The sequence below is a fragment of the Populus trichocarpa genome, chromosome 1 (genome assembly GCF_000002775.5).
Source record: "Populus trichocarpa isolate Nisqually-1 chromosome 1, P.trichocarpa_v4.1, whole genome shotgun sequence".
Lineage (NCBI taxonomy): Eukaryota > Viridiplantae > Streptophyta > Magnoliopsida > Malpighiales > Salicaceae > Populus > Populus trichocarpa.
Genome location: NC_037285.2, coordinates 2,690,351 through 2,717,671, shown reverse-complemented (window position 1 = coordinate 2,717,671; position 27,321 = coordinate 2,690,351). Strand labels below are relative to the sequence as shown.

Below are 27,321 nucleotides of genomic sequence, written 5' to 3'. Positions count from 1 at the left end.
AACTAATTATTTTCAAAGGATTCTTTTTTTTTATTTAATTTATTTCTTTTTAAATCTTGACCCACATCTCTTTCTTTCTCTTTATAAATTGGAAACCATTTGTCTGTTTTCCTTTTATTTCCTGTTCTCTTTATTTTTCTCTTTTTATTTGTCTCCACTTAATTGCGAAATTTGACCTAAACTTCTCAAGATATTGTCAAGTAACTTTTCAACTAAGTTTTGATTAGTGTTTGAAAATATAAGATATAAATATATCTGTTTGATAAAAACATAAAATAAATTTGATTTTAAAATAATTTTGAGTTTCTACAATCTCATTTATATTCTATGTTATTAAGTTTTGGATAATCAACTGAAATTCTCAGGAAGCGTATTTATTAGAAGGGGTAGTCACGAACTCCGAACGGAACTAGTCTTATCTTTTAAAATGATGTGAAGATACCTGAGTAAGAACAAAAAAAAACTCAAACAAGTAAATAGAAAAATAGGACTATAAAACCTATTATACAATACATTTTAAATTTTATGGTCAATGTTGAATAAGGGAATATATAATAAATGATTTTCAAATATTTACATGTAAATGATTTTTTTTATTCAATTTCTTGACATTTTTCATACCATGCTATTCTTCAAAATTAATTCGATTTAAAATAAACTAATAATTAACAAAATTGGTGTCCTTCTAGATAGATAGCAACATGGAAGTGATGGCAGAAAACACCCTATAAAAATGCCCCATTCGAATGATAAGAAATAGGAGAGAATAATTGCCATCCGACTCTTGTAGTGTTTGGATCGTTAAATCCAACAAGGTGAATTTAATTAACATAATTAATCTTGAATATTATATAATTAATAGACTCTTCACCTAATTAATCAATCCTAACCTGCATAATGCTTATTGTTAATCCTACGTGGTCCATACGTCCCATCTCCTTTAACCTTTATTATTATTTTCAATCTTTCCACATTTTGTTTTTGAAATCCAAGAGAAGTAGGCTAAGACACCTTTTATGAAAATTCAATTTTTTTATTTAAATTTAATTTTTTTAAATTTTTTTAATATATTAATGTTAAAAATAATTTTTAAAAAATAAAAAAAATATATGATTTTGATATATTTCTAAATAAAAAAACACTTTAAAAGATAACTGCTACCACACTCTCGAACACTCTTTAAGTGGATGCTCTGTATTGTGATAGTTTTTGTATTTTTTATTTTAAAAAATATTTTTAGCTGCAATAGATTTTTTTAAAATATATATATTTAATTAAAATTGTTGTGGGATAGATTTTTACATATAAAATAAATTAAAAAAATAATTATTTTGATTTCTACAAAAATTAATGTTTGAAATATATGTGGTTTAGAGCAAAAACAAAAAATATCTTATTAAACAAATAATTTTTTCGCTATTATTAGATAAGAAGACCAAATGTTATCTAATTTACAAAGCAATAGTTGTGATTATATATTTTATCCCTTCCTATTGGAAATCAATTGTTGAAAAGATTAAAAATAATAATTTGGGGATGCTAATTATGATAATCAACGTGAGGAGGCAAAAGGCGAATTGATTGTTGTCAAAAATATCATTTTTTATAACTTATTTTGTCATTTGATCTTTACTTTACTCTCTTTTTTTAAAAAAAAAATAAGAATAAAATAAATTGGAAAGAGGAAGAAATGAAAAAAAAAAGAGATTAAATTATAAATGAGTTTTTTAAAAAAATATAAGAATTGAATACCTAATTTGAAAAACACTAATTAATTATTTTTTTAGACTATAGAAACTAATTAAGTCACTTTTCTCTATGGGCAATGCATCTATAAAGTAAGCTTTTTTTAAAAATAAAACAAAATAAAATGCAGCCTCCTTTAACTTTACTTTAGTGTATTTTACTTTACTTGATTTACTCTATGATTAACATGCACAAGAACTTAATTGGTTCACCACATAATTAATTTCTTACGTTAATGATCTAATTAAATGAATAAGCTTCTATTAATTTGTAGTTTGGACGAGGAAAAGTCAATATATTTTTCTTCGATTAAATCCACACAAAAAAACAGAGTAACCTCGAAGAAACTTCCCGATATCCTCACGGCAAGCAAGAGACAAATACTTTGATATATTCTTTAATATTACTATTGAAACAAGAGGAAACAAAAGAATAAAAGTTTTCTTCGATTATTGTTTTGGAATAGAAAAGATTGGTAGTGGAAATTAACGTGTTTATGTATACTTTTAGTTTTCAACGTATAAAATCCATAAAAATATATTTATTTTATATTTTTGTCCATCATTCAAATATTGATGGATAGTTGCAAGAACAAAGAGTTAAGAAATGCAAGTTTCTGGGTCGAGGGATGGTGTAGAATTGAGTCAATTTAGCATCATATCATTGCCTTTTCCATGATGGGAGTATTCGTCGGTAGAATGATGTTCAGAGAAATGGAAGGCCGCCATGGAAGCATTCCAATTTGAGCACCACGAAAAGAGAATGCTTTTATCACAATTGCAACGAAAGCACCAAAAGCTATGCGTGCTTACTCAAGGCATACCGTCTAAACCAATCATATTTATTTGAATATTATTAATTAACTTGATTGATCAACTTGAACCCTACTGTTTCGACCCTCCTCTGACATTTTTCCTTTACAAAATCATCAGGCACGATGATTCCTTTCTCGCGCATACTTTGCGGCTCATTTTTTCCAAACTCAAAGCCAATGAGAGAGGATAAGAAACACCATTAGTGCCTGTCCTTCATCTCTGGCTTTATTTTTTTCTCTACAAAGTTGATGTTCATATCCCATCCCATGGCTCCAGGAGCTTCCAAGTGACAGCTCCATTGGTGACCTTTGCTTTTAAAAGAAAGTGAATATATTTTCTGATGCAACGTCAGTGTGAGTGGGTGAGAGTTGACATGTTTTAGTATCCCTCCTAGATTAAGCATTGGATTCTATGATTTGTGGATAATCTTGATTGTTCTTGCCACCAAAACTGATCAAGAGAATATAGTGTTCAACACGCTTCTCTTTAAAAGACCTGCTCGTGTTGAAAACAGTATTGTCGAGGTGGGTAGATGATTTGTCTGGGGTTACATCATGGTTGACACAGGCATGGAAGTCCCAAAACACATTCAAGATGCTTTGGGTAGATTTCTTGAAACATTTAGATTCTTCAAAAACCAGATTCTTGTGTTTTTCAAAAGAGACAACTGATGCATCCTGGGAATTGAAGGTTAATTTGTGCTCTTTTTGTGCCCTTGGATATGCATGCAAACGTATATCAGTAAAATCTACAAGGCAAAATGGATAGGCAGGAATATGTGATTGAGATCTTCACTCTTCGATGCAGCCATTGGCTATTGAGCATAAAGAATGAAGAATCCTTGCTGTTTTCTCAGAAAAATTAGGCGATGTCCATTTTGTTCCATGCATGGATGATATAAAATGAGAATACAAGTCCTTGATAGATGGCTCTTGTCCCCCCTCTGATGTGACTAAAGCTACAGCAAGTTCTGGGATTGTCCCTTGTCCTGCTACTTCAATCAGCCTAGGCCAAAAACTCAACGAATCGCATGGATCTTTAGATGGAACCAGCTTATTATCACTTAAATCAGATCACTGGATTCAAAATTAATGATAAGATGACACGGGATAATGATGAAATGAAGACGGGAAAGAGTGTTAGAGCATGTACTGACTTAGCCAAAAACCAGTAGCAAGGATCTCCTAAGCAGATGCACAGATCAAATCTCTGATTTAGTAGCAATTGCTGTGTAATCTCTACTGCTTAAATTTCTCCACTTTGTTACACGTAACATTGTATAAATTACAACTGAATACAGAAGTAAAGAGGCAGCAAAAGCCTATCAGCTTCAAACTCTCTCTTTAAGAGGAAGGAAAGAACAGGGAGTCCAAGAAAAGGAAATCAGAAAGGTGTGTACAAGAAGTGCAATTCTCTCAATAATAATAATAATAAAAAAATACAATTAAATGATTTGGGAAAAAACTTTTTTCCAAAAACGGAAAAACTATTTTGTTCAATTCTTGGCCAATTAATATGGAATGATGGAATTGGGTAAACAAAATGGATAAAAAAAATTAGTTTCAGTCAATGTGATTTAACATGTAACTTAAACAATAAAAGATAAATCAACTCGGGTTAATTCTTCAAGTCTATTTCTCATATCATAAGATCATGATAACCTGATTAAAAAAATAAAAAAAAAAATCAAAAAGCTATTTTAAAATTAAAAAAAACTAATGTCGAACTATGAAATAAAAAAAATAAACCAAAAGAAAAAAGAATGCCAACCTCCATTAACTTTTCAAATACATGATCAAGGTAATTAAACTGTAAGTAACATATAAGGAGAAAATATGAAGCCCAATCTCAAACAAATTAAATGCTGAAAGATAAAATCAGGAAAAAAATTCACATAGAAGAATCTAAAATAAAAAATAAGAATTAAAAGAATAAGAATGAAATTAAAACAAGAAATAAATTTGAGTGCACTTATATTATTTTTTTATTAGAGGGTAAAATTGAAAAGAAAAATAATTTTAACAAAATAACAACAAAAATAAAAAAGAATAAGGATCATATTGGAAAAAATAATATATAACAAATTAAGATTGAATGATGAGATTAAAAACAAATAATTTTTTTACAAAAAAATCAAGCACAAAAATTATAAATCAAAAAAATAAGAACTGAAATTAAAATATTAATAACAAAGAATATCGACATGTAATTTTAAAGGAAGAAAAAAAAAAAAAAAAGAAATTCCACAAATAATAAACCACTCCACCACTATCAATACACGTCACATCAACAAGAAAAGTATATCACTGTGCTTATAATAACATGACTTGATGAAATTTTTTTGCACATCTAATAACATGATATGATGATATTTTTTTGCTTTATGCATTACCCAAAGTACATGAACACCTCACAAGTATTGATACGTACGTTTTCACTTGCAATTTTAAAAAAAAAATAATATAAAATCAATGTAAAAAATTAAATTGCCCCCTATGAGCATGGTAATAACAAAAAATTTAAAGTAAAAAAACCAAAAACTCATGGACGCTTGTCATTTTACAAAATTTAAGAAGATGAAAAGTCACAAATATATTTGTGTGCCAATTTTAAAATAATTTTTGATATGAAAGGTAATTAGAATACTTAAAAAATTAAAAAGATATATATCTTTTATTTTTTAATGACTAATAAATTGTGTAAAAACAAAATAGCCCAAAACCAATGCATTTGAATTTTTTTTGGATTGAAAAAAAAATAATTACACTCTAGCAGTAAATAGAAAAATATTTGCATCACCCCCACTGAATTTGCTGACCGTTTTAGTTGTTTTGTTATTTTGACTTTTGAGCTACATTCTGTCTTGAGGCTTTTCTTGTTTTCCACAAGTCAAGAAATTTGCCTGACTTTACATGGAAGTAAAGAGGAAACTAGCAGCAAGATGAGCATGTGGCATCTTTCTTTTAACTCATCTGATAAACGAGTACTTTCCTGCAAACGCAGCAGATGGAAACAAGGAATTCATTCATTCTTATCTTCTCTAATCTCAGATGCTGCATTTTCCATCCTACTTTCTAGTCATCAACATTCTTCATGTATTCCTTTGAAAGCTTAGTCTCCATAATCAGCTGCTGCTCTCTTATGAGAGAGTGGCCTGATTCAAGCAAAGCCTCCATCGTTTGCTGCAACACGTGGAAGAACTACTTCATGCCTCGATGGTTAATGAAAAACAGAGAATTCGTGAAAAACAGAGAGATACTCAGTGCTCCTAATAAAAGACCGAAAAAGAAGAGTTGCGATTCATATACATTACCTCTGGGGGAGTAAACTCAGGAAGTTTCTCATCCTTCTTTCGCCTGAGAAGTTGTTTACCAAGATTTTCAATACCTCCAATATCATCGACCCACTGCAATGGAAATCAAAATAGAAAACAGAATTATGCATACAACTCGACTTGTTAGTACATATCATAATAAGCGGGGTTTTATTTTTCAGTACAGAAAACAAGTTCATGTTCTTCTTTTCCTCTTTGTAGCATCTAAACAACAAGACAAACGATAGACATTTCCCCATTCCTCCACTCCTTCCATCATTTTCTCCCTTTAATCCCTCCCCAGATTCCTGTCTCGAAAACCAACATCGACATCGAAAGTTCATAGCGACCCAATACCCTCGAGCCACTTTCCTACCTAAGCTATGGTGGGCCACAAAACATTCGCCAATGGCAGAAAGAAGGAAATCAGATAATAAAAGCGGAATGTTTACACTGGTTTTGGTGATTAAAACAGGACTTCAACCTGTGGACAAGAAGAAACTTTCTTGTGAACTTGCTAATATGGTCGTAGTTTTCAGCTCAACCTCCCACGGTCCTTAACAACAGGTACGTTCGATTATCTTCTTTCCCTCCCATTTCCAGCCTGAACTTCCCATTGCCAGAAATTCTTTCATTCTTTATACCATGCATGCACATTCAAACACTCTCTCCATTTGTTTTCCATCTTATGGACTTTTGCTCTTCTCAGGATTTTGCTACCTCATTATCCCTGTATCTTTGCTATTCCAGATACTGGTGTATTTGTATATTTTTCAGAGACTCAAATATATATATATATATGCACGCTCCTCCTTATTGAATTTTGAAAACATAAGGCAGACAGATAAAAGCTAGATGGAAGAATATAGACACTTTTGAGGAACTGATTTTGAATTTTCACTGGCATTCCAGAATTCAAATAAGAGTTAAATACCTTAGAAATTGACCTGTCGTATGTTCTGGACCTAAGAGCTCCATAGAAATCCAAAGCTGAAAAAGAAAATGAAGAAGGAGATAAAATAAATAAATCAAACCATGCATACTTTAATTTTTAGTGCATTCTTTTTTACCATAGAATCCATCAATAAAATGGAGGTACCTTGATTAGGAAATTTGTTCACAATGCTCACAACCTCATCTCTGGATATGCCATCCTTCTCATACATTCTGTGAACAATATTCACAATATCTTCCCGGTTAGGCTGCCTGCATCATAAAACAAATACTTCTGGTGTGGATAATACAGCTCAATCAACTCCACAAAATCTCTGTATTCCAAAAACCACAAGATCACTTGGAAAAAGAAAGCAGCAATATGTGTGATGTGGGTGCATCATGCATGCAGTGTATGACAGCATGCGGTAGTGTGTTCACCACATTCAACATCTACTAATTGGATTGTGTTTAATTGGATTCCTAAAACATCCATGACACATATAATGCATGAGACATGCCTATCTATGAGCGCATTGCTTATGTGCATGCGAATGTACTTGTCAGTGTGTAAAGATACAAACGGGTGCCTTTTCCAAATGCGTCTTGATATTTCATTGGCAATAAGTACTAATGAGAGCTAGCAAAAAATATGTTTTAAAAAATGACTGGTTCTTGTACACATGAACAAGGCTCAATTTCTAAAATGTAAAACCATTAAGATTCCTGAATGAGTTATATACCAGTAAAATTTTTCCATCCTTCCATCACGAATCAAGGGAGCATAAATTGTTGAAAAATCATTTCCAGTAACAATGATTGGAACTCTGTTTGTGATATCTGATTCTCGCCAATCTTGTCCAATACTAACCCTTGTAGGATTATCTGACAAATTCATTAGAGTCCCCACAACGATTTGATTGTTGACTGTCATTTGAGTATTTCCTGTTTAAGTACACAAAATGGTCATAAAAGTTTACAAAAAGAAAATTGCAGAAGAGTGAAAATTTTGAAATGTTGTGTCCAAGACTACAAAACTGGACATGCTAATACTATAATGGAAGAAATCAAGTTAAATTCTGTTTTCATTAACTGGCTGTAATCATATAATTCAGTTCAAATCCCAAGTCCAGATCTAAGCACAGGCCATAGCTTACCAAATCTACCAAGGCCAGCATCAAGGTCATTGATCATCAAACAGCTCATCTTTCCCTGCATTATTTAACGGAAAGCTACTAAATTATATTACTGACTCAAAGAAATTGATATGAAACAACAAGAAACTTCTGTCAGGATTCAAAACAAAACGTTGACCATATTTAAAGCAGTTTGGCAACCCCACCAGAAAGAAAAGGGGGGGAACCCCACCCTGTCATCTGGCAGTAAAACAGACAGCACCTAAGCATTACCTTAGCCCAAGAAAAACAATAAACTAGAACATCTTAGAAGGTATAAACCCAGAGGTCATCTCTCACTCATCTATATGAAAGAAAATGAACCGATTTTAACTGAAAGATATCAAAGTGTGTTTGACAAATATGCAAGCGAGTTGAGTTTTCATCTTAGCTCAATATAACATTTTCTAATTTATACTCGTATGTACAGAGAACTTAGTCTAGGCTCATAATATTAGTGAAAATTGCTGCTTCCCGTAACAAACAGTTTGTCAAAGTACTCAAACAAAATAGTAGATTGTGAGACCAGTGCATCAACTGCAGAAGTAAAAGGACAAAAATCATAGTGTGAATCACATATAACAATTCTATTAACTTCAAATCCCTATACATACATATACCAACAGTGAGGGTGGTAAAGCTTCTAACTTGGTTTTGGACCACTTGGGAAGCAGTTCTATAGCGTTCCCTGATCAATCTTCCTGGTTCTCCTGTAAGCGGGGGGGAAATTAATTAGCAGGGAATGTTGTAATAATTGGAAGCGGTTAAATATAAACATATAAATTCTCCCTTTACATGCAAGAGTGTGTGTCACTATTCCACACATCATTCTATCTATACAAATTTCTCACTTGCAGCCACCTACTTTCTTGCTCCCATTGTTTTGAGGATTATCTTCAATTCAACCATCATGTATGGATTGTGTTAGCTAAGAGATAATTGTTGTATGAAGAGAAAGGTTGAAAGCTATCAGGCATTAGAATTTAGCAAGATGTCCAAACCCAAAAGTATCTTTATACATCATATCTATTAAAAGCATGATAGAAACCTATCTTACCAGCTCTTTCTGATTCTAATTCTCCAGCAGACATAATTACAGGTTCAACTCCCAAGGTTTGAAAAATAAGTTCAGTCTGAAATGATTTTCCTTGGCCTTTTCCTCCCCAGATACCTGTAAGAAAACGTTAATTCTCAAATTATATAGTGACACATGAACTATGTAGTCATCCTACTCATATAGAAGAATGCATGCACCCAAATAGTTTTCAGAGTAGAACTGCTTCAAACAGAAACTCAATTCAATATATATGCATCCTTTACTAAGAGTTGAAAAATATTTTTTCATGGAAATATGTTTAGCAATATATGATTTTAGAATAAGTTAAGCATGTCACTGAAGATATTTGTTTAGGTTTTATAGAAGGAATAAAACATGAAAAATGAACACCGACAACTATGGACACACTCTAACCAGCACTGCTCTTTCTCCAAAACCTTGACAATGAAAAAATGCTGCAAATCAATACCTAGAATCAAAGGAACTTTGACGTTCAGACGATGAGCTAGGTAGTTCTTCACAATATGGCACACTGCATTAAAAGCAGAGCATGTGTAGAGGAAAGTCAGTAGTATTTCTGGTTATTCAGCACATCAAAATGTTATTACACATGTTAAGAGTGTTTTATGAGAAATATGATATTGACTCTAGCAAACATGTCTAGAAATCATCAGCAACAACTGATACAAAGATTAACAACCACATTTTATTGTCTTTTTGGATGTATATCTTGTGGTGCTCATATCTGTCTTTTGACATATATTTCACTTATACTTAGGCATAAAAGGGGAAAGAAACGGAATCATAAAAATCTATCATTCCTCCCTTTCATGTAAACACATAACAATTGGCGAATGATGTGTTCTATATCAAACAATGAAATCACAATATGACAGGTGGGCAGGCCACTGGTAATTTCATTTTCACCAACTTTTCTTACTGCAACATAGTTTCTTCACCTTTGCTCAAATCAACAGAACTTACCAACTTTATCCTGTCACAAACAAAGCAGACATAAAGAATTGATGAACGTATGAACTTCATGAGCATAGACAAATCAAGATGAAAGGAAAAATAATAAAAAGAAAGCAACCGCAGATTCTATATTTCTCCAAAAATATTTCTTCTGTTGAGAATCAAGCCAAGTGCAACAATAATGAATGCTATGTTTTCAACAAACGGACAATACATACAGATAATCTGGAGGGACAATATTCCACATGTCACCCATTAGCTCCAACAACAACTTGCAATAAGAGTTGAGAGAGTTTATCCGAGTTTGAAATGCAAGAACTTTCTCTTGATATTGAAGATTCAAAAATAAAACCTCGATCAACCTCACCCTTTTCTTTCCACTAGAGCAAGAGCTAAAGGACATTGGTATAAATGCAATGATGTGAGATGTTTGACTTATTAAAAATCCCAGTTCTTTAGTGGCTTGGATGGATAATTGGAACTTACTTTGGCTTAAAATCCAGCACATATACATTTCACCCTGACCTTACTCTACAAGCATAATTTTCATCAGAAAGGAAAGACAACAAACATAAGATGGTGCAAAAAACATGAATGCTAAGCTCTCCACAAACGAACAATACATACAAATACACAGGGTTGACCTCACCCCTTTCTTTCCACTAGAGCATGAGCAAAAGGCCTTGTATCTAAATGCAATATCGGGGCAATTTTGTTTACACTATTAGTGCTCGAAGGTATCACAAGGGATCGTTAAAACTTTTGGGGTAAAAATCCACCACATCACATTTCACCTCATACAGACTTCCATTCGAAAGCCAAGATATCAAACAGTATTAGTAATTCTCATTCGCACTACATAAACTGAACTATAAACCACACTAAAAAAGAAGAAAGATAGCTAAGCGGAAATTACCAAGAACAAAGGAGCAATGTAATAATCGCCTTGAAGATACTCAAATGATCTTGTCACTTTTTGACGGTAATCAAACACAATATCAGCTGCAGTTAATAAAACACACACAAACAAAACAAAGAACATGAATTGATTCTCAACGAAATTAAATGAAGCTCAGATAAATTTTGGGAGCAACAAGAAAACAAGAAACCCACAGTCTTTGCCAAGAAAATTTCCAGCAAAAAGAGAATCAACAACACCAGCCCTAGCTCCAACCGCAATGTTCATATTATCAGCTTCTTTTCCTAGCCTGTAAAGATAGTCTTTTCCCTCTGAATCCTTAGCTTCCCATGATGATTGCTGTGATAATCTTCTCTTTGGCTCTTCATTCTCACTATTATCATCAACAGGAGAAGGCGATGACGTCGGCTGTGATGGTGATTTTGAGCAAGAAACAGTGATCAAGAAGGGTGATATTTTCTTAGGACTAGTAAAGAAATTTTGTGTCTGCAAAAGAGATGATGATGGGGTATTGAAGAGAGCCATTGATTATCAATTGTGTTTTTGTTGCTGACGTCGTTGTTGATGGGAGATTGGGGTTTGTGGGTGAGGTTCAGTTATGGAGTTATTTGGCGCCACAAGTGTAGCTAGCCATGAAAATGAATGATGTCTGGTTCACTGCTTTTGTACCTTTATGTGTCCAAAAACTTTCAGATAACAAGACTTGTTTCGTGCATGGGGTCCAGCTTTTCAAGTTGGTTTCTCTGTACTCAAAGAAAAGCAACCTGCACTCGCTGTTGAACATATTGAGCGTGATTGGTAGTGTGATTATGAGTGTTTTTTAAATAATTTTTCGTGTTAAAATATATATTAATGATATTTTTTTTAATTTTTTAAAATTATTTTTGATATCAGTATATCAAAACGATCCAAAACATACAAATTATATAAAATTTTAATAAAAAAAATTAAATTTTTTGAGAATGCCACTGCAGCCGCGTTTCCAAACATTCTTATTATCTATTCACTCGTTTCATGTTGAAAATAATTTTAAAAAATATATATTATTTTAATATAATTTTAAATAAAAAAACATTTAAATTATTAACATAATTTCAAACACATCTTAATACATTATTTGTGGTAACTAATTTGGGCCGATCTACCAATGTTACAACTAAGTCTATAGGTTCTACTAGATATGATTAAAAAACAAAATCTGTAAAAAAAGTATTAGGTTAAAAATTAAGTTTGGAGTCATTGGTTGAAACAATAATTTAAATAATATTAAAAAAAACAGCAATAAAAAAATAATGAAAAAAAAATTAAAAATCATATTTTAATCTATTTAAATTATCAAATAACTCAATGCTAACATAATAGAAAGAGAACAAAAAAAAACTTAAGTTTTTAAAAAAAAAAACAAGAAAACTCAGGCGAATTTTCTAAATCTGATCTAATTTTAAAAATTTATAACTTGTTAAATTCTGGACCCGAGTTCAATCAAAAAACTTAATTATCAACCAATTTAATTCTAAAAGATGAAATCATTGAAAAAATATTAATAAAAAAACTTGAATAAAAAACAAAACACAACGAATGAAGATAAGATTTTAGAGAAAAACACCCAAGGATGATGAAATTTAAAAATAAATATTAAAATAATCCCAAATAAAATAAATAGAAATTAAAAGAATGAATATCAAATTTGAAAGATTAAAATATCCTAAGGGATGGAATTGAAAAATATTTTTAATTCGATAGATTATTTATAGATTAAAAAATAGTTACAGGTGAAATTGAAAACAAATTATAGAGGACTAACTCAATAAAATCAAAGCCAAAAAAAAAAAGAAAAAAACTCAAAAAAAAAAAACAAACTTAGACAAACCTCCTAAATCTGGTATTATCTCTAAAACCTACAACTTGTGAAATGCTAGACATAGGTTCAATTAAGAAATTTAACTCTCATCAAATTTAATTTTAAAGGATGAAATTGAAAGAAAAATATTAATAAAAAACTTGCAAAAAAAATAAATAAAAGGAATGAAGATAAAATTTGACAGAAAAAAACTTGAAGATGATGAAATTTGAAAAAAATAATTAAAAATGATCACAAACAAAATAAATTATAATTAAAAGAATGATGACTAAATTTGAAAGATTAAAAACTCATATGGGATGAAATTGAAAAATATTTTTAATTTGATAGATTATTTATAGATTAAAAAATTATAAGGGATGGAATAGAAAGAAATTGTTGAGAGCTAACCCAATAGAATCAAACCAAAAAAATTAACAAAACAAAAAAAGGATAAAAAGTAAGAAAACATCGGTTTAGGAAAAGATAAAAAAAAATTAAGCAAATCCAGTGAACCTTTTAAACCTGGTCTAATTTCTAAAAGTTGCAACTCGTGAAATCTTTGACTCGAATTCAATTAAAAAGCCTAATTTTCAACAAATTTAATTTTGAAGGATGAGATCGATAAAAAATATATTAAAAAAACAACAAAACCAACAAAAATAACGAAGATAAAATTTGATAGGAAAAACCTAAGAATGATGCAATTTTTTAAAAAATAAAAAATTATCTCAAATAAAATAAATAGCAATTAAAAGAATTATGACTAAATTTTAAAGACAAAAAAAAAAAAAAAAATTAATAGATTAAAAAAATCATAAAGGGGTGAAATTAAAAAATATTTGTAATTTGATAAATTATTTATAGACTAAAAAATAGTTGGGTAAAGCATTTATAATTTTATAGATTATTCTAAAATAATAAAAAAATTGAAAGTATAGGGATCAAAGGTCAAGGAAGAAAAAATTAAAGGGGTTGTTTTGAGATTTTGTAGCAATGGTACAAAACTCGAGGAGAAGAGAAGAAGAACAAGAAAAATAAATAAATGATTGTCGACGATAAACCGTTGTCAATCTTAGAAAACATGTCGTATCACCGTATAAAGAACGTTGAGATCTTTCAAATATTGTCTTAAAAGATAGTGTTTGGTGGATGATGCCCCCCTCCCCCCCACACAACATATCATGTAAACAAATAGATCTTAGATTTGAATATTAAAATCATGATAGAATTTATTGATTTTTTAAAATATAAATTAATATTTAAAAATACTATTTATCATATATTTAAAAAAAAAATTAACATGTCTTAATATGTCATTTACACTATAAATTAAAAAAAATGAGTTTATATCTCTTAAAATTTGAAAATTTAAATAATGATATAAAAATAGAAGAATTACCCCTAGCTTTCTATAATTTGATTGAAATTACATTCATCTATAGATTTTTTGATATTTGAAGTGAGAGAAATTATGTTTGGATGAGAGATCTATTTTTTATTTGAGTTTCTAATATATTATATACAAAGATAATTTGATCTTTTTGTCTAATTATTTTTTTTAAAAAAGGGTATGTTCCAACAAGGCCTTGATGCATAGGCCTGAAGAAAATCCGCGTGCTTGGCTTGTATTTTTTTTTTCTTTTTATAAAGGACATATGACATGTCGTTAGTATTAACCGAGATTTTTTTTTTCTATCATTAGAATTCCAAAAGCTCTTTCTATCATTGGAATTATAAAAGCTCTTTCTATCCTCTCTCAAATAAGGAATTAAAAAAAAAACTGATACTCAGGACCAAAATTAATTTTTTAAAAATCAAAAGGATTAAAAAGAAAAGAAGTAAAAAATTACAGTGACCAAACTAAACTTTTCATGCAAACTTTGAAATTACCATCTATTTTCACTTAGATGCTCCAGCTTTCAATCCTTCTTTTGTTTACCCAACTAGGGCGAATTGGCCATCAATATGTCCATAAAAGAAGTGAATCGAGAAGAAGAAAAATTTGATGAACAAAGTGAAAAAAAGTCATCCTTTAAAAAAAAAAAAAAACCGCATAAATGACATGTCGTTTGTCGTCTATAAAACTTAAACTAAGACACGCACGCTCATCAACTGAGCTCCATATCATTCCCATCACTAATCAAACACTCTAACCTTAAACTAAGACATGTACTGTCGTCTACTCGGCCACGACACGAAGATATTATTATATAATTAAAAAATATATTAATTATATCAATAGTTAAACCGACTATTTTAGTCGTTTTGTTTTATCTTAAAATATACACTGAATTAATTATTGGAGTGGTTACTTTTGCCGGGGCATTTCTTCGACGCCACTAACTTTTGGTATTCGACTTTAATGCTAATTTAATAATATATTTATTTTAAATTTTAAATATATTGATATTAAAAATAAAAAAATATTATTTGATATATTAAAAAAAAAACTTTAAAAATCAACACTTAAAATTTTGAATAACAAACATAAAAATAGAAAAACTCAAATAAAAAATTAAGAAAATTCATCAGTGTTGTCAAGCCTTCTCTCATACATTGCTTATACCTCGGGCAATTGAAGGTCATTTTCGTGGAATTTTTTCAGGAACTTAATTAATGGCTTCCACAATGCCTTTGCCACTGCCTTTCCTCACCAAATTCAATCGAGAAGCATCATGGTCAAGTGTGAACGAAAGAAATTTACAGGATGGGAAAATTTTCAGGAAATTAATGGATGGCTTCTACAATGCCTCTGTCCTTTCCTCACCAATATTTACAGGATGGGGGTGAGAAACTCGTGGAACGGGATGAACATATATGAAGGTTTTTTAACCATGGATCTTTGGTGCAATGGTGATGGCAAAAAAAGAAGAAGAAAAACTCGCTGCAACTCGGGCAAGATAGCTTAGAAAATGGCTAAACTCTCTCACAAGTCACGGGAAATATTTTTCCTAGTTATGGTCATGTGAGTGATATCCTTAAACTAAGAGTTGCAAGAACTTGACAGGCATTATATACTCCTCTGAAATGGATGAAAGATTCTGCATGAATCTCACAAAGCATAAAGTTAACAATTGCATCAGGGAGAACAAAGCTACAGCACTCAATTATATCAAATTTGTCATCAAAATCTTACTTAAGTTGCAGATAGCATTGATGGAGAGACTTGTCTGAAAGGAAAAGAAAAGAAAAAAACAGCAAGAACAAAGTGAAAGAAGAAGAAATAGACCGACAGAGGCTAGAGCATTAGAAATTTCTTAATACATTTTGCAGTCAGACCATTACAAGATGCAAATAGCATAGCAACTGTAGCTTCATTCCTTGACACACCTTCTTGCTGAATACCTAAAAACAACTTACTAGTAGTTTCTTCTTTACACCGTGGTTGATGGTGATACCACTTCTCTGAGGCTTGGTCTGCTTCTTATATCCTAGTGCATCCTCCATGAGTTGGGCCCCATTGTTCTTCACACCCATAGCAAAACTCAAACCTACACCTGCATTTATGATCATTTGTTAAGAAAAGAAACTCCAGTGTACTTGCATAGATATGTAGTTCAAAGTTACTAAATGCTGTTTATAGTTGCAGTTTGAGGCATCTTTCTCTATGCTCCTATCTATACAAATCACAATGTTTGGTTAAAATTAGCAATGAGTAAAGTATCATCAGTGACAGAAACTGTTGTAATTAAAGAAAAATTATGTAGTAATAAACAAGTTTTGAATTGTAATGACAACGAAAGACAAACTGACCTGCAGACCATGTGAGGACAACCTTCTGTTCTTTCCACATAGAACTTGCACTTAGGACATCTACCCCACTGCTTGTCCTTAGCAAGTTCCCTCACCATGAGATCTTCTCTCCCTCTCTCGTCCTCATTCAGCCTCTGGTACTCATCACAATCAACCCCGGGATGCCAAGGCACAGAACACTGAGCACAGAACAATCTATGGCAGAAGGGACATTCAGATTCTCTAATTGTTTCTCCTTCATTATCATCAACCAACAAAGCTGAACAATCCTTGAATGGACAGTAAAACCTCTGGGATGCATTAATCATCTCTTCACATAATGCGTTCTCCCAACGATCAATCACTCCCCTAGTCAGTACAGGCCTGCAGGTGTCCATTTCAAGGACAGCCCTGCAGCTCAATCCAGGGCAAGTAACTATTCTAATGTTGTCTTGGACCTTAGTGGCCACATGTCTGCTTATGCAGTCATTGCAAAATGAGTGAACACAGCTCTCAGTTTTGAACATTTGATCATTCTCTTTTCTCTCAGCACAAATCTCACAGAAACTTAAAGAAGACTCACCGGCTTCTAAATCGATGATCTCCACACGCATAGGCTGATCTGAAATAGGAAGCACTACTGGGATTCCTTCTATCATCATCGGTGATGGCCCAATGCTTTTCATTTGAGAAACGATGACAGAACCCATTAAAGTCTCCTGGAATTGCAACTCTTCTGCATATTTGGCATCTGATACTTCAAAGATTTCTCCTCCTCCTCCTTCTTGCTCTTCATCAAAGAGCGCCGAGAAGTAAAAATCATCAACAAAATCAAGCTCAGAGGGGGCAAGGGATTGTTGTGCCATGTTATAACAAATTAACCACCGGTCACTCTATGGTTCAAGATCAGATGACGTCCCTGTAGAAGTGACTTCGCTTAGAAGAAGTCTCCTGCCACTGGAAACCGCTAGGTTAACTGCTTAATACGGGGGGTTGTTATTTAACCTTTGTTTGACATGGCCTAGGACTCTGTGCACAGTGTGTTTGCCACTTTATTGCAAAGCTTCCTTTTGCTTTCCTAAATCCTGGTCCAAGAAGACTCTTCGGTTCACATTAATTGCATATTTTCAAAGATTCGTGAGGTTAATGGTACATTCGGTCCCTACACTCTTGATTTTCTCTCCTTGATGTCCTTACCCTTATTTTTCATTGTTTTTTTAGTCTTGAAGATAAATAGGCTGATCACATATTCCATGGAGAATATTTTATCTATCTATCTATCTATATTATATATTTATTTTGTTAATTATCAGCAACATCATATATTATTCCATCATTTGCTCCAAATTTAAGAAATTACTCAAATCTTTTGCAGAGAGAGTCGAGGACAGGTCCTGTCTTCAGTGTCGTCTCCTTACTTGGAATTATGTGCCATGTGATCCTTCCATCAATTGTCATGCTTGTTAATATGGCAGTTGAGAAGGACTAATTATTTAAGAAATGAGTAGTTAAGGGATGATATTAGAGTGAAGTACATATTGTAAGGACCAAACAAAGATATAATTTCTAGCAGGGGATCAAATACGGCAATAACCCCATTCAATAGAATTTATTATGCTTTTATGTAGATGAATCAAACTTTTTGTAGCTAAATTCATTATTCGGTTCAGTTTCAATTAATTGGAATTATCTCAAAATAAAGATATAATTAACTCCTTTTTCTTTGTTTATCTACTCCCATTTTTTATGTTAGACAATAGGCCATAACGCGTGCCTGACCCTGCACTCCTTGTCTAGGAAAAGCCATGTAAAGCAAGTGAATCAAAGCTACAGAAGTGTTAAACCCTCAAGGGAAGTTGTCCGAGAAACAACTTCCGAAGTAACCACAAACGTGTTAAACCCTCGAAGGAAGTTGCCCAAGAAACAGCTTCCAAAGTAAGTTCTTGACAGATATTTAAGTGGTGATGTTGAGAGACAATGGTGCATTGTGAGAGAAAAGGATCAAGGTTGAAGACAGATTTGTGAGAAGAACATGGCAACAGAACCAGCCTTCTTTGATCTTCCTATTAACAATGATGAAAATTTACGTGCTCTGTTAGAAGCTGGATTTGCTGAAGAATTACAGTTCCAAGAGGCTCCACAGGCTTCTTTGATCAGTTGTCAGATGCCAAGCATTGTGTCATCATCAACTCCGTCCAAGACCAACATGGAAGCAATTTCAGGACACAAGATTGAACCACCACCGCGAGTGATAGAAAAGGGTGAACCATCTCTAAGTTCCTGTGACATGTGCCTGGAAAGGAAGGAAAAGTATCAGATCATTAAAAATGAGAGCTCTGGTCAGATATTTTGCTTACGCTGCAGGTCAGTAAGTTCTAAATTTGAGAACAGCATATAGTAAATATTCTGTCCAAAACATTATTGCTAGTATGTCTTTATTATATGAGCTTGTTGATGATGTTATTACATTGAGCTATACCCACTTTTACATACCATTAGGCCTTTAGTCCTGTAGAAGTTTACTGTGTAAAGCAGTGAGGGGATTTGACCTGACTGATAAACTGATAAGGAGCAGTAGAATTTGCCACTAAATGTTAATTGCTAAGGCCAACATCACAATAGTTTGAGTATAAACAAGCAATATCCTCTCAAAGGGTTTAATCCATCGAAACTAAACTATAACTTTTCGAAATATCGCTACAAATTCCCACTTTCCGGGCAGACTATACAGATGAATTTCAGAAGAGTGTTGTTTAAAACTTCCATATTAATCAGCAACAATTTTACATAAAGGGAAAGAGATGAACGTAATTCTTAGCTATTAGTAAAAGAATGATTTATCAAGTTCAGGAGCCTTTTCATTGGTCTGTTCAGTTAGGCAGAATTTTCTTTAATTTTTTTTTCCTCGAACAGAAAAGTTTGTCATCACTTAATTGAGTTTTGTTTCATGCACTGCTGTATTCTAAATTTTTTGACTAATTTTTCACAGCAAAACTTTGGAACTGTCAAAAAAAGAATGCTGCAGCAAAGAGTTGAGTATGGATATGGGTTCTAGAAATGACACTGCCAAGGGTGCAGTGAAAGCTGTCAGTCTCGACTCAGCACCAGATGAAGGTGAGTTGGGGTTTAATGAAAGTAAGCATAGGAAAGTGGCTGAAACCATTGTCGCAAAACAGCAGGGTCCACAGAGTCCTAATCCTAAAGCATGGGAACATACAGACGTGGATAAGAATCCAGCCATTCCAAGTAATGCTGATTCTGAGATGCCAGCTGACAGAGGAAATGGAGGCTTCCAAACACGCTCCAGATATTTCAAGAGCACTGCTGCACGATCTTTAGATAGGCCGCCTCTGGGAAAAATAAGTAATACGCGAGGAGGTATTGATCGTACTCCAGGAAAGGGTTCAGACGCTGGCCAAGAAAGAGTTGCAAATGGTATTCAGAATAATCTTATTGACGTGGTGGATGATCTTTCTGACTCTGATGCTTTTGATGATAATGATGAATCTGGTTCTGATTCCGATCCATCTGAAAAGAGCCCTGAGAATACCAAGAAGAGACCACTGTTGAAGGAATTCTTTGGGATATTGGAGAAATTGGCACCTGCGGATGTCAATGAACCTACCAGGCAGTGGCACTGTCCTGTATGCCAAGGAGGTTCTGGTGCTAACAAATGGTACCAAGGCCTGCGGGCCCTGATATTACATGCCAAAACCAAACTAGGAAAAAGGGTGAAGCTCCACCAGGAATTCGCACAGCTGTTGGAAGAGAAGTTATGCACTAAGGGAACTTCTGACATTCCTGCTGCCAAAGTGTTGAGTAAATGGAGAGGTATAAAAGATGAGAAGAAAAATGATGAGATTGTTTGGCCTCCTATGGTCATCATTAGAAATACTAGCCTTAAGAAAGATGAGAACAATAAGGTATGTGTGTCCTGTTCTCACATTCACAGAAAGAAATGAAGACAGAAATGCTGTTCGGTATTTAATTAATTGTCATTGTTTCAAAAATAATGTATCTGATTATGATCTAATCAACTATTTCTTGCACCAAAATGGATTTCAGTGGGTTGGCATGACAGGCAAAGAGCTGCTCGACTCCTTCAGCTCATATGACGCTATCATGAAGGTTCAACAAGCTTACAATCGGCAGGGACATCGTGGGATTAGTGTTTTGATTTTTGAGAGCTCAGCAAGGGGCTTTTTAGAGGCAGAGCGCCTGCATAAGCATTTTGAAGAACAAGGAACAGGTAGAGATACTTGTAATCATCGTCCAGTCTACTTCCTACCAAATGAAGAGCGCCAACTTCATGGTTTCATGGCAATGAAAGAAGACGTGGATTGTTTCAACCAGTATTCAAAAGGTTCTATTTGCTTAACTTGAACTTTCGCGAACCTCAAATTCTGCCAATAAATCATATATACTCTATACTCTCTCAAGTGACATGCAATGCAATTGATCTGTAGGTAAGCCCAAGCTGAGATGTGAAATGAGATCATACCAAGAAATGGTTGTGAACCAGATCAGGAAAATGAGCGAGGACAGCCACCAGCTTATCTGGATGAACAACAAGCTAGCTGAAGAACAAAGGCACCGAAAACTTCTTGAAGAATTTAATGTCATGATGGGGGAGAGGCTGGAAAATGCAAAAAAGGAAATTGATATTTTGAGACAGAAAATCAAATTACAGCATGAACAGAACATGGAAGAGGTAACAGTCACCGAAAGCTCATGAGCTTATATGTCTTGCTTTTCCTGATGATTCTCTAGCTAAACAATCATTATTCACTACTGTCCATGAAAACTATGCTAGTTATTCATGATGAGTAATCTCCATATTCCTGACATGATATCTAGTGCTAGAGGTGTAGCTTCTCATTGCTTTGACCTGTTTTGCTTACATGATTTTAACTGAATAATCTCTGCATGTCCCTTCATCTATTCTGACTGATCGTAACAACTCTTTTCTTAAGACGGACTTTCAAGAACAATTTTTCAAGGACCAAATAAAGATTATTCTTGAAGAAAGAGATAAAGAGGGAGGGGATCCTCAGAGCCCAGACGAGGAGTAATAATGGAGACATCACACTCAAGACATGGCTCACACGTCTGTATAGTCCATGATGATGGAGGATAGCTCAATTTTTATGTTATTCTATTTTATTCGGGATTATTTATTGGATTTAATTTTATTATTATTAGATATTATATTTACGGGAATATTTGGGATTTTATTTTGATTTATTTGTTGGATTTAATTTAATTATTGTTGAATATTTTATTTAGTGTGGTATAAGTTTAGTTGTTTGTTCTAATTTTAATATTTATGTATTATTTTTTAAAATATTAGATTTTTTTTATGATTTAATAAAATAGCGGATTTTCCCTCAGTTTCAATTAATTGGAATTATCGGACTTTTTCTTCTTTTCTCCATTTTTTTTATTATCCCGCACGCATCAATAAACTTTTAATTATTCTCATAATTAAACAATCCATGAACTTGTTCACATTCTCGAAAATTCAGAACACATCGTAAACCCTAGATTTGTGAACATGTGATCTAAAAAAAACAAAGTTACACTCAGCTAAATACGCCATTATTTTGACCAAAACCTTAGCCCCTGTTCATCTTCCACCCACAGACCAGCCACCCGGCCCTCTTCCACCAGCCACCACACAGCCACTGCCGCACAGCCACACGCCAACAGACAAGCTCATCCACACCACAAATCCAGTAACTAAGACCAAACCAGAAGAAAATTGTTTCAAGAAAACAAACCTCTTTCCCATAAACCTCCATGGTAATAGAATCAGCATTCACTGCTCTGCTGCCTAAGAACCCACCAGCCTCGCCCACTGCCCAAAGCGTATCACCTATAACAAACCCAACAGCAGCCCCCAAACCAGACCGGTCCACACCAGCAGAAGGACAGCAACCCTCTTCTCTCCATCTGCACTGGGTCAAGTTTTCTAACCATGTTGCATGATGTGAATTAATTAATTAATAGAATCTCTTAGTTGTGTTTCATATAAAAAAATGTGATCGCATAGTAATTGTACACGATTTAAATTTACGAAAAGAAACGAGTAATGTTGAAAATGGATAAAAAGATTAAGAGATTTCTCTTCATTGACTGAGACAGAAGAGACCTAACAAAGATATAATTTCTAGCAGGGGATCAAATATAGCACTAGCCCAAATCAATAGAATTTATTATGTTTTTATGTAGACGAATCAAACTTTTTGTAGCTAAATTCGTTGTTGAGCTCAGTTTCAATTAATTGGAATTATCTCCTCCCATTATGTAGTGTATAAGGGATGATTTTTTTATTTTTTATGAGTGATGCAAATCCCCCTTTTTTGGTTGATCGCCTCCAATATTTTTTTTTCCTTTCCACTAAATGATAGGAAAAGGACAAAAGGCCATAACGCGTGCCTGGCCTACACTCCTTGGCTAGGAAAAGCCATGTAAAGCAAGTCAATCAAAGGTACAAAAGTGTTGAACCCTCGAGGAAGTTGCCCAAGAAACAGCTTCCATAGTAAGTTCTTGACAGACATTTAAGTAGTAGATGTTGAGAGACACTGGTGCAGTGTGAGAGAAGAGGATCAAGGTTGAAGACAGATTTTGTGATAACATGGCAATAGAACCCGCCTTCTTTGATCCTTTTATTAACAATGATGGTTACTTTCCATCTTTCTTGCAGCAAAATGATTCAGAAGATGAAATTTTACGTGCTCTGTTAGATGCTCAATTTGCTGAAGAATTACAGTTCCAAGAGGCTCTAAAGGCTTCTTTGATCAGTTGTCAGATGCCAAGCAATGTGCCATCATCAACTCCGTCCAAGACCAACATGGAAGCAATTTCAGGACACAAGATTGAACCACCGCCGCGAGTGCTAGAAAAGGGTGAACCATCTCTATGTTCCTGTGACATGTGCCTGGAAAGGAAGGAAAAGTATCAGATCATTAAAAATGAGAGCTCTGGTCTGATATTTTGCTTAGGCTGCAGGTCAGTAAGTTCTAAATTTGAGAACAGCATATATTGAATGTCTTGTCCAAAACATTATTGCTATTATGTCTTTATTATATGAGCTTGTTGATGATGTTACTAAATTCACAGAAAATAGAAGATTACAAGATGTCATACAAAATTGCTCTTTCATCCAAAATCCCAAAATAACTCAATCTCTAGCCACCAAAATATAGAGAATGTAAGCACTCCCAGAGAACTCTTATCCTAAAATGTGACAACTTTAGATTTTTATATGGATTATATACATGAGTATTTATTTTCTCACTTTTGCCCATAATTTAAGATAAACCCAAGAAATGTAATTTTTGGCTATTAGTAAAAGAATGATCTATCAAGTTCAGAGCCTTTTCATTGGTCGTTCAGTTAGGCAGAATTTTCTTTAATTTTTTGTTTCCTCGCACAGAAAAGTGTCATCACTTAATTGAGTTTGTTTCAAGAACTGCTGTGTTTTAAAAATTTTGAATAATTTTTTACAGCAAAACTTTGGAACTTTTAGAAAAGGAATGGTGCAGCCAAGAGTTGAGTATGGACACGAGTTCTAGAAATGACACTGGCAAGTCTCTCACTGTTGATGCCAGTAATGGTAATCCGACACCAAAGACTGAAGCTGAATCAGTATGTCCTGGTGCAGTGAAAGTTATCAGTCTCAACTCAGCACCAGATGAAGGTGAGTTGGGGTTTAATGAAAGTAAGCATGTGAAAATGGCTGAAACCATTGCCGCAAAACAGCAGGGTCCACAGAATCCTAATCCTAAAGCATGGGGACATACAGACATGGATCAGAATCAAGCCATCACAAGTAATGCTGATTCTGAGATGGCAGTTGACAGAGGAAAAGGAGGCTTCCGAACATGCCCCAGATATTTCAAGAGCACTGCTGCACGATCTCTAGATAGGTCATGTGTGGGACAAATAAGTAACACGCGAGGAGGTATTGATTGTATTCAAGTAGTTTTATCTGCTCAATTCTGTGCCATTGAATCTAAAATTCTGCCAATAAATCATATATACTCTAAAATCTAAATGACATGCTGTGCCATTGATCGGCAGGTAACCCCATGCTGAAATGTGAAATGAGATCACACCAAGAAATGGCTGTGAACCAGATCAGGAAAACGACTGAGGACAGTCACCAGTTTATCTGGATGAACAACAAGGTAGCTGAAGAACAAAGGCACCTAAAACTTCTTGAAGAATCAAATGTCATAATGAGGGAGAGGCTGGAAAATGCAATGAGGGAAATTGATGTTTTGAGACAGAAAATCAAATTGCAGCATGAACAGAACAAGGAAGAGGTAATAGTTACCGAAAGCTCATGAGCTTATATGTCTTGCCTTTTCTGATAATTCTCTAGTTAAACAATCACTACTGTCCATGAAAACCATGCTAGTTATTCATGATGAGTTACCTCCATATTCCTTACATGATATCTAGTGCTAGAGGTGTAGCTTCTCGTTGCTTTGACCTGTTTTGCTTACATGATTTTGATTTTAACTGAATAATCTCTGCATGTCCGTTAATCCATTTTGACTGATCATAACAATTCTTTTCCTAAGATGGACTTTCAAGAACAATTTTTCAAGGACCAAATAAAGATTATTCTTGAAAAAAGAGATAAAGAGAGCCCAGATGAGGAGGAGCATGAAAACGTCCATGAATCCAATGAAAGTCCTAGGAATACAGAGGATGACAAATACGGGTATATAACTGGCACCTTTATTGCTAGATATAAATCACAATTTTTTGTTTCAGTAGGGTTCTCTTCACTCCATCATTTCTTGTACAGAGTGCAGGAAACTGCCATGTCCAGAGCCAGGTCCAGATTCATGTCCAGAGTGAATAAAAAGAAAGAGAAGGAAGTAGCTGAGAAAGGAAAGCTAGCAGAGGAACGAGGAGGACAAGATGAAGGCAAGGAAGAGGAAGAGGTCAGTCTAGGAAATCTGTATGTGAAACTCATGGAGAATTCTCTTGAAACAGAAGACCCCAGTAATGTTTATGATTCTGTGATGGAGCAGAAAAGAAGATTGAGGAGCATGCGGGCTGAGAGACAAAGGCTTCAGGCTGCATTAAGGTTGAAGTTTTAAACACCTGTTTCAGCCCAACAGCACCTCCTTTTCGTTGTGAACTATTCGGCCTTGTTATCCATCACCAGTCTGTAAGCAGAACAATTTCTTTGCATTTGAGGAGATTAACATGCAGAGAAATGCAATTTGCCTACCTGCATTGCTTTAAATCAATTATATTATGTTGTGAATAATTGTGTGGAACGATAAGTAATTTGTGGCTACAATTATGCCTAGAACTTGTATCCCAAGTTCCCTGAGGAACTGTGACCGTTGCATGTATTGCTCTTAGATGTTTGATTACCACTTATTGTATACATGTTTTTAATTGTGCCTCCACTCATTTAGCAGTTGAATATTATATTTTCCTGCATGACATAGTTATAAGAGCAGGATTTGGTGAATATAAATCTTTCTTTTTTTTATCAAAATAAAATGATATTATTTTGATAAATAAAAACTCGATTCAAAATGAAAACTCTAAGTCAGCTGGCTGCGGGTCACCGAGACCAAGTTTTATGACTATATTGCATGATGTGAATTAAAAGTTGGACAAGAGTACATGATTTGTAATTTGAACTAATTTGAGTTTAGGTGATAAGGAAGAGATGAGGAAACTAGCTGGTTTTGGATGATTATGCTATTGTCGAGCTTAATTATTTTACAGGTCCAGATTTATTTTTAAGGAGATTGTTCCACATGTTCTTGTTTTTTTTTTTGTTGCTACTTGTTCCTTGGATTTCTCTTCATTGACCGAGACAGGATACCGAACAAGATTCTATCTTGAGCTTTGAACTTGTATAATTTGATTCGATTTTTTAAAGATGCATTTCCATTAAGCTCCACCAACTCTATGTCAGGTCAAATTTCTCAGACGGGGCTTATCGACTTGGACCAAAAAATTCTCACATGCGGTAGTGGTCGGAAAAAACATTATTGGCGAAAATCTTTTAGTCTAACCCACTTTTTATTATGGATCGGATAAAAAATATATATTTTATGTGATGAAATATTTAAAAAGATAATTAAAAACTCGATTATTTCATCAAATAAAATCCGAGTACATTAATATCAATCAATTTGATGGTCGGAATATACAAAAACAATAATTTTTTCTTTTTACACCGGATTCTAACAAAGATTTTTTTCTCCTTTTAAAATCAGAGACTTAAAAATAACAAAAATAAAATTATGATTCAAAATTGAAATTAAAAAAATATAAGGACCCGAAAAAATCTAACTTTATAGGTTAAGGGATTAAAATGTATTTTTAACACCAACTTTAAACACATCAAAATGAAAAAGAAAATAAAAATATCATTCAAAACACCCAATGTTTTAGTTGTTTATATGATAAGTAAAGAAAAGAAACAAGTAATGTTGAAGATGGATAAAAAGATTAAGAGGACTTCTCCTCTTTGACTTGGACCCAACAAGTTCCTATTCCGAGCTTTCGTGCAATTTGATTCGATTATTTAAAGAAGCATTCCCTTTAAGCTCCACCAACTCCATGTCAGGTCAAATTCCTCCGACGCCCATCGACTTGGACAGCTTCTGCGTTCATTGGAAAGTCTTGCTTACTCTCGATTTTGCTGTAGGATTGGTTGCATGGGATCACTCCTAATCATTTAATGACGTTGGCATGAATACAAAGGAAACAGAAGTTAGGTCACTCCTCCTTTATATCTATATATATATATATATATATGCATGAG

At 33.5% G+C, this 27,321-nt stretch overlaps 4 protein-coding genes across 5 annotated transcripts; 2 read left to right on the top strand and 2 right to left on the bottom strand.

The window, feature by feature from the left end:
* Positions 1-5,336: 5,336 nt before the first annotated feature.
* LOC7455780 (ribulose bisphosphate carboxylase/oxygenase activase, chloroplastic) lies at positions 5,337-11,630 on the bottom strand. The gene is made up of 12 exons (XM_002299129.4): positions 11,128-11,630; positions 10,931-11,016; positions 10,024-10,033; positions 9,509-9,571; positions 9,040-9,153; positions 8,631-8,692; positions 7,965-8,019; positions 7,551-7,752; positions 6,974-7,080; positions 6,809-6,864; positions 5,875-5,967; positions 5,337-5,743 (listed from the first exon to the last, which is right to left on the bottom strand). The coding sequence occupies exons 1-12, from the start codon at positions 11,456-11,458 to the stop codon at positions 5,636-5,638; spliced, it is 1,287 nt and encodes a 428-aa protein (XP_002299165.1). The 5' UTR covers positions 11,459-11,630; the 3' UTR covers positions 5,337-5,635.
* A 4,227-nt stretch (positions 11,631-15,857) lies between these two features.
* Positions 15,858-17,582, bottom strand: LOC18094363 (E3 ubiquitin-protein ligase RSL1). The gene is made up of 2 exons (XM_006368596.3): positions 16,530-17,582; positions 15,858-16,273 (listed from the first exon to the last, which is right to left on the bottom strand). The coding sequence occupies exons 1-2, from the start codon at positions 17,372-17,374 to the stop codon at positions 16,201-16,203; spliced, it is 918 nt and encodes a 305-aa protein (XP_006368658.1). The 5' UTR covers positions 17,375-17,582; the 3' UTR covers positions 15,858-16,200.
* A 711-nt stretch (positions 17,583-18,293) lies between these two features.
* Positions 18,294-21,915, top strand: LOC18094362 (protein SUPPRESSOR OF GENE SILENCING 3). The gene is made up of 5 exons (XM_024590818.2): positions 18,294-18,872; positions 19,498-20,431; positions 20,574-20,871; positions 20,975-21,219; positions 21,482-21,915. Exons 1-5 carry the CDS (start codon positions 18,541-18,543, stop codon positions 21,578-21,580), a joined length of 1,908 nt encoding a protein of 635 aa, XP_024446586.1. The 5' UTR covers positions 18,294-18,540; the 3' UTR covers positions 21,581-21,915.
* Positions 21,916-22,038: 123 nt separating this feature from the next.
* On the top strand, positions 22,039-25,945 carry LOC18094361 (uncharacterized). Of its 2 annotated transcripts, XM_052446108.1 has the most exons (6): positions 22,039-23,519; positions 24,020-24,474; positions 24,594-24,838; positions 25,100-25,242; positions 25,330-25,468; positions 25,559-25,945. In XM_052446108.1, the coding sequence occupies exons 1-6, from the start codon at positions 23,146-23,148 to the stop codon at positions 25,625-25,627; spliced, it is 1,425 nt and encodes a 474-aa protein (XP_052302068.1). In that variant the 5' UTR covers positions 22,039-23,145; the 3' UTR covers positions 25,628-25,945. The 2 variants fall into 2 exon arrangements, with proteins under 2 accessions (XP_052302068.1, XP_024446597.1); XM_024590829.2 differs by having other exon boundaries at positions 25,330-25,945.
* The last annotated feature ends 1,376 nt before the right edge of the window (positions 25,946-27,321 follow it).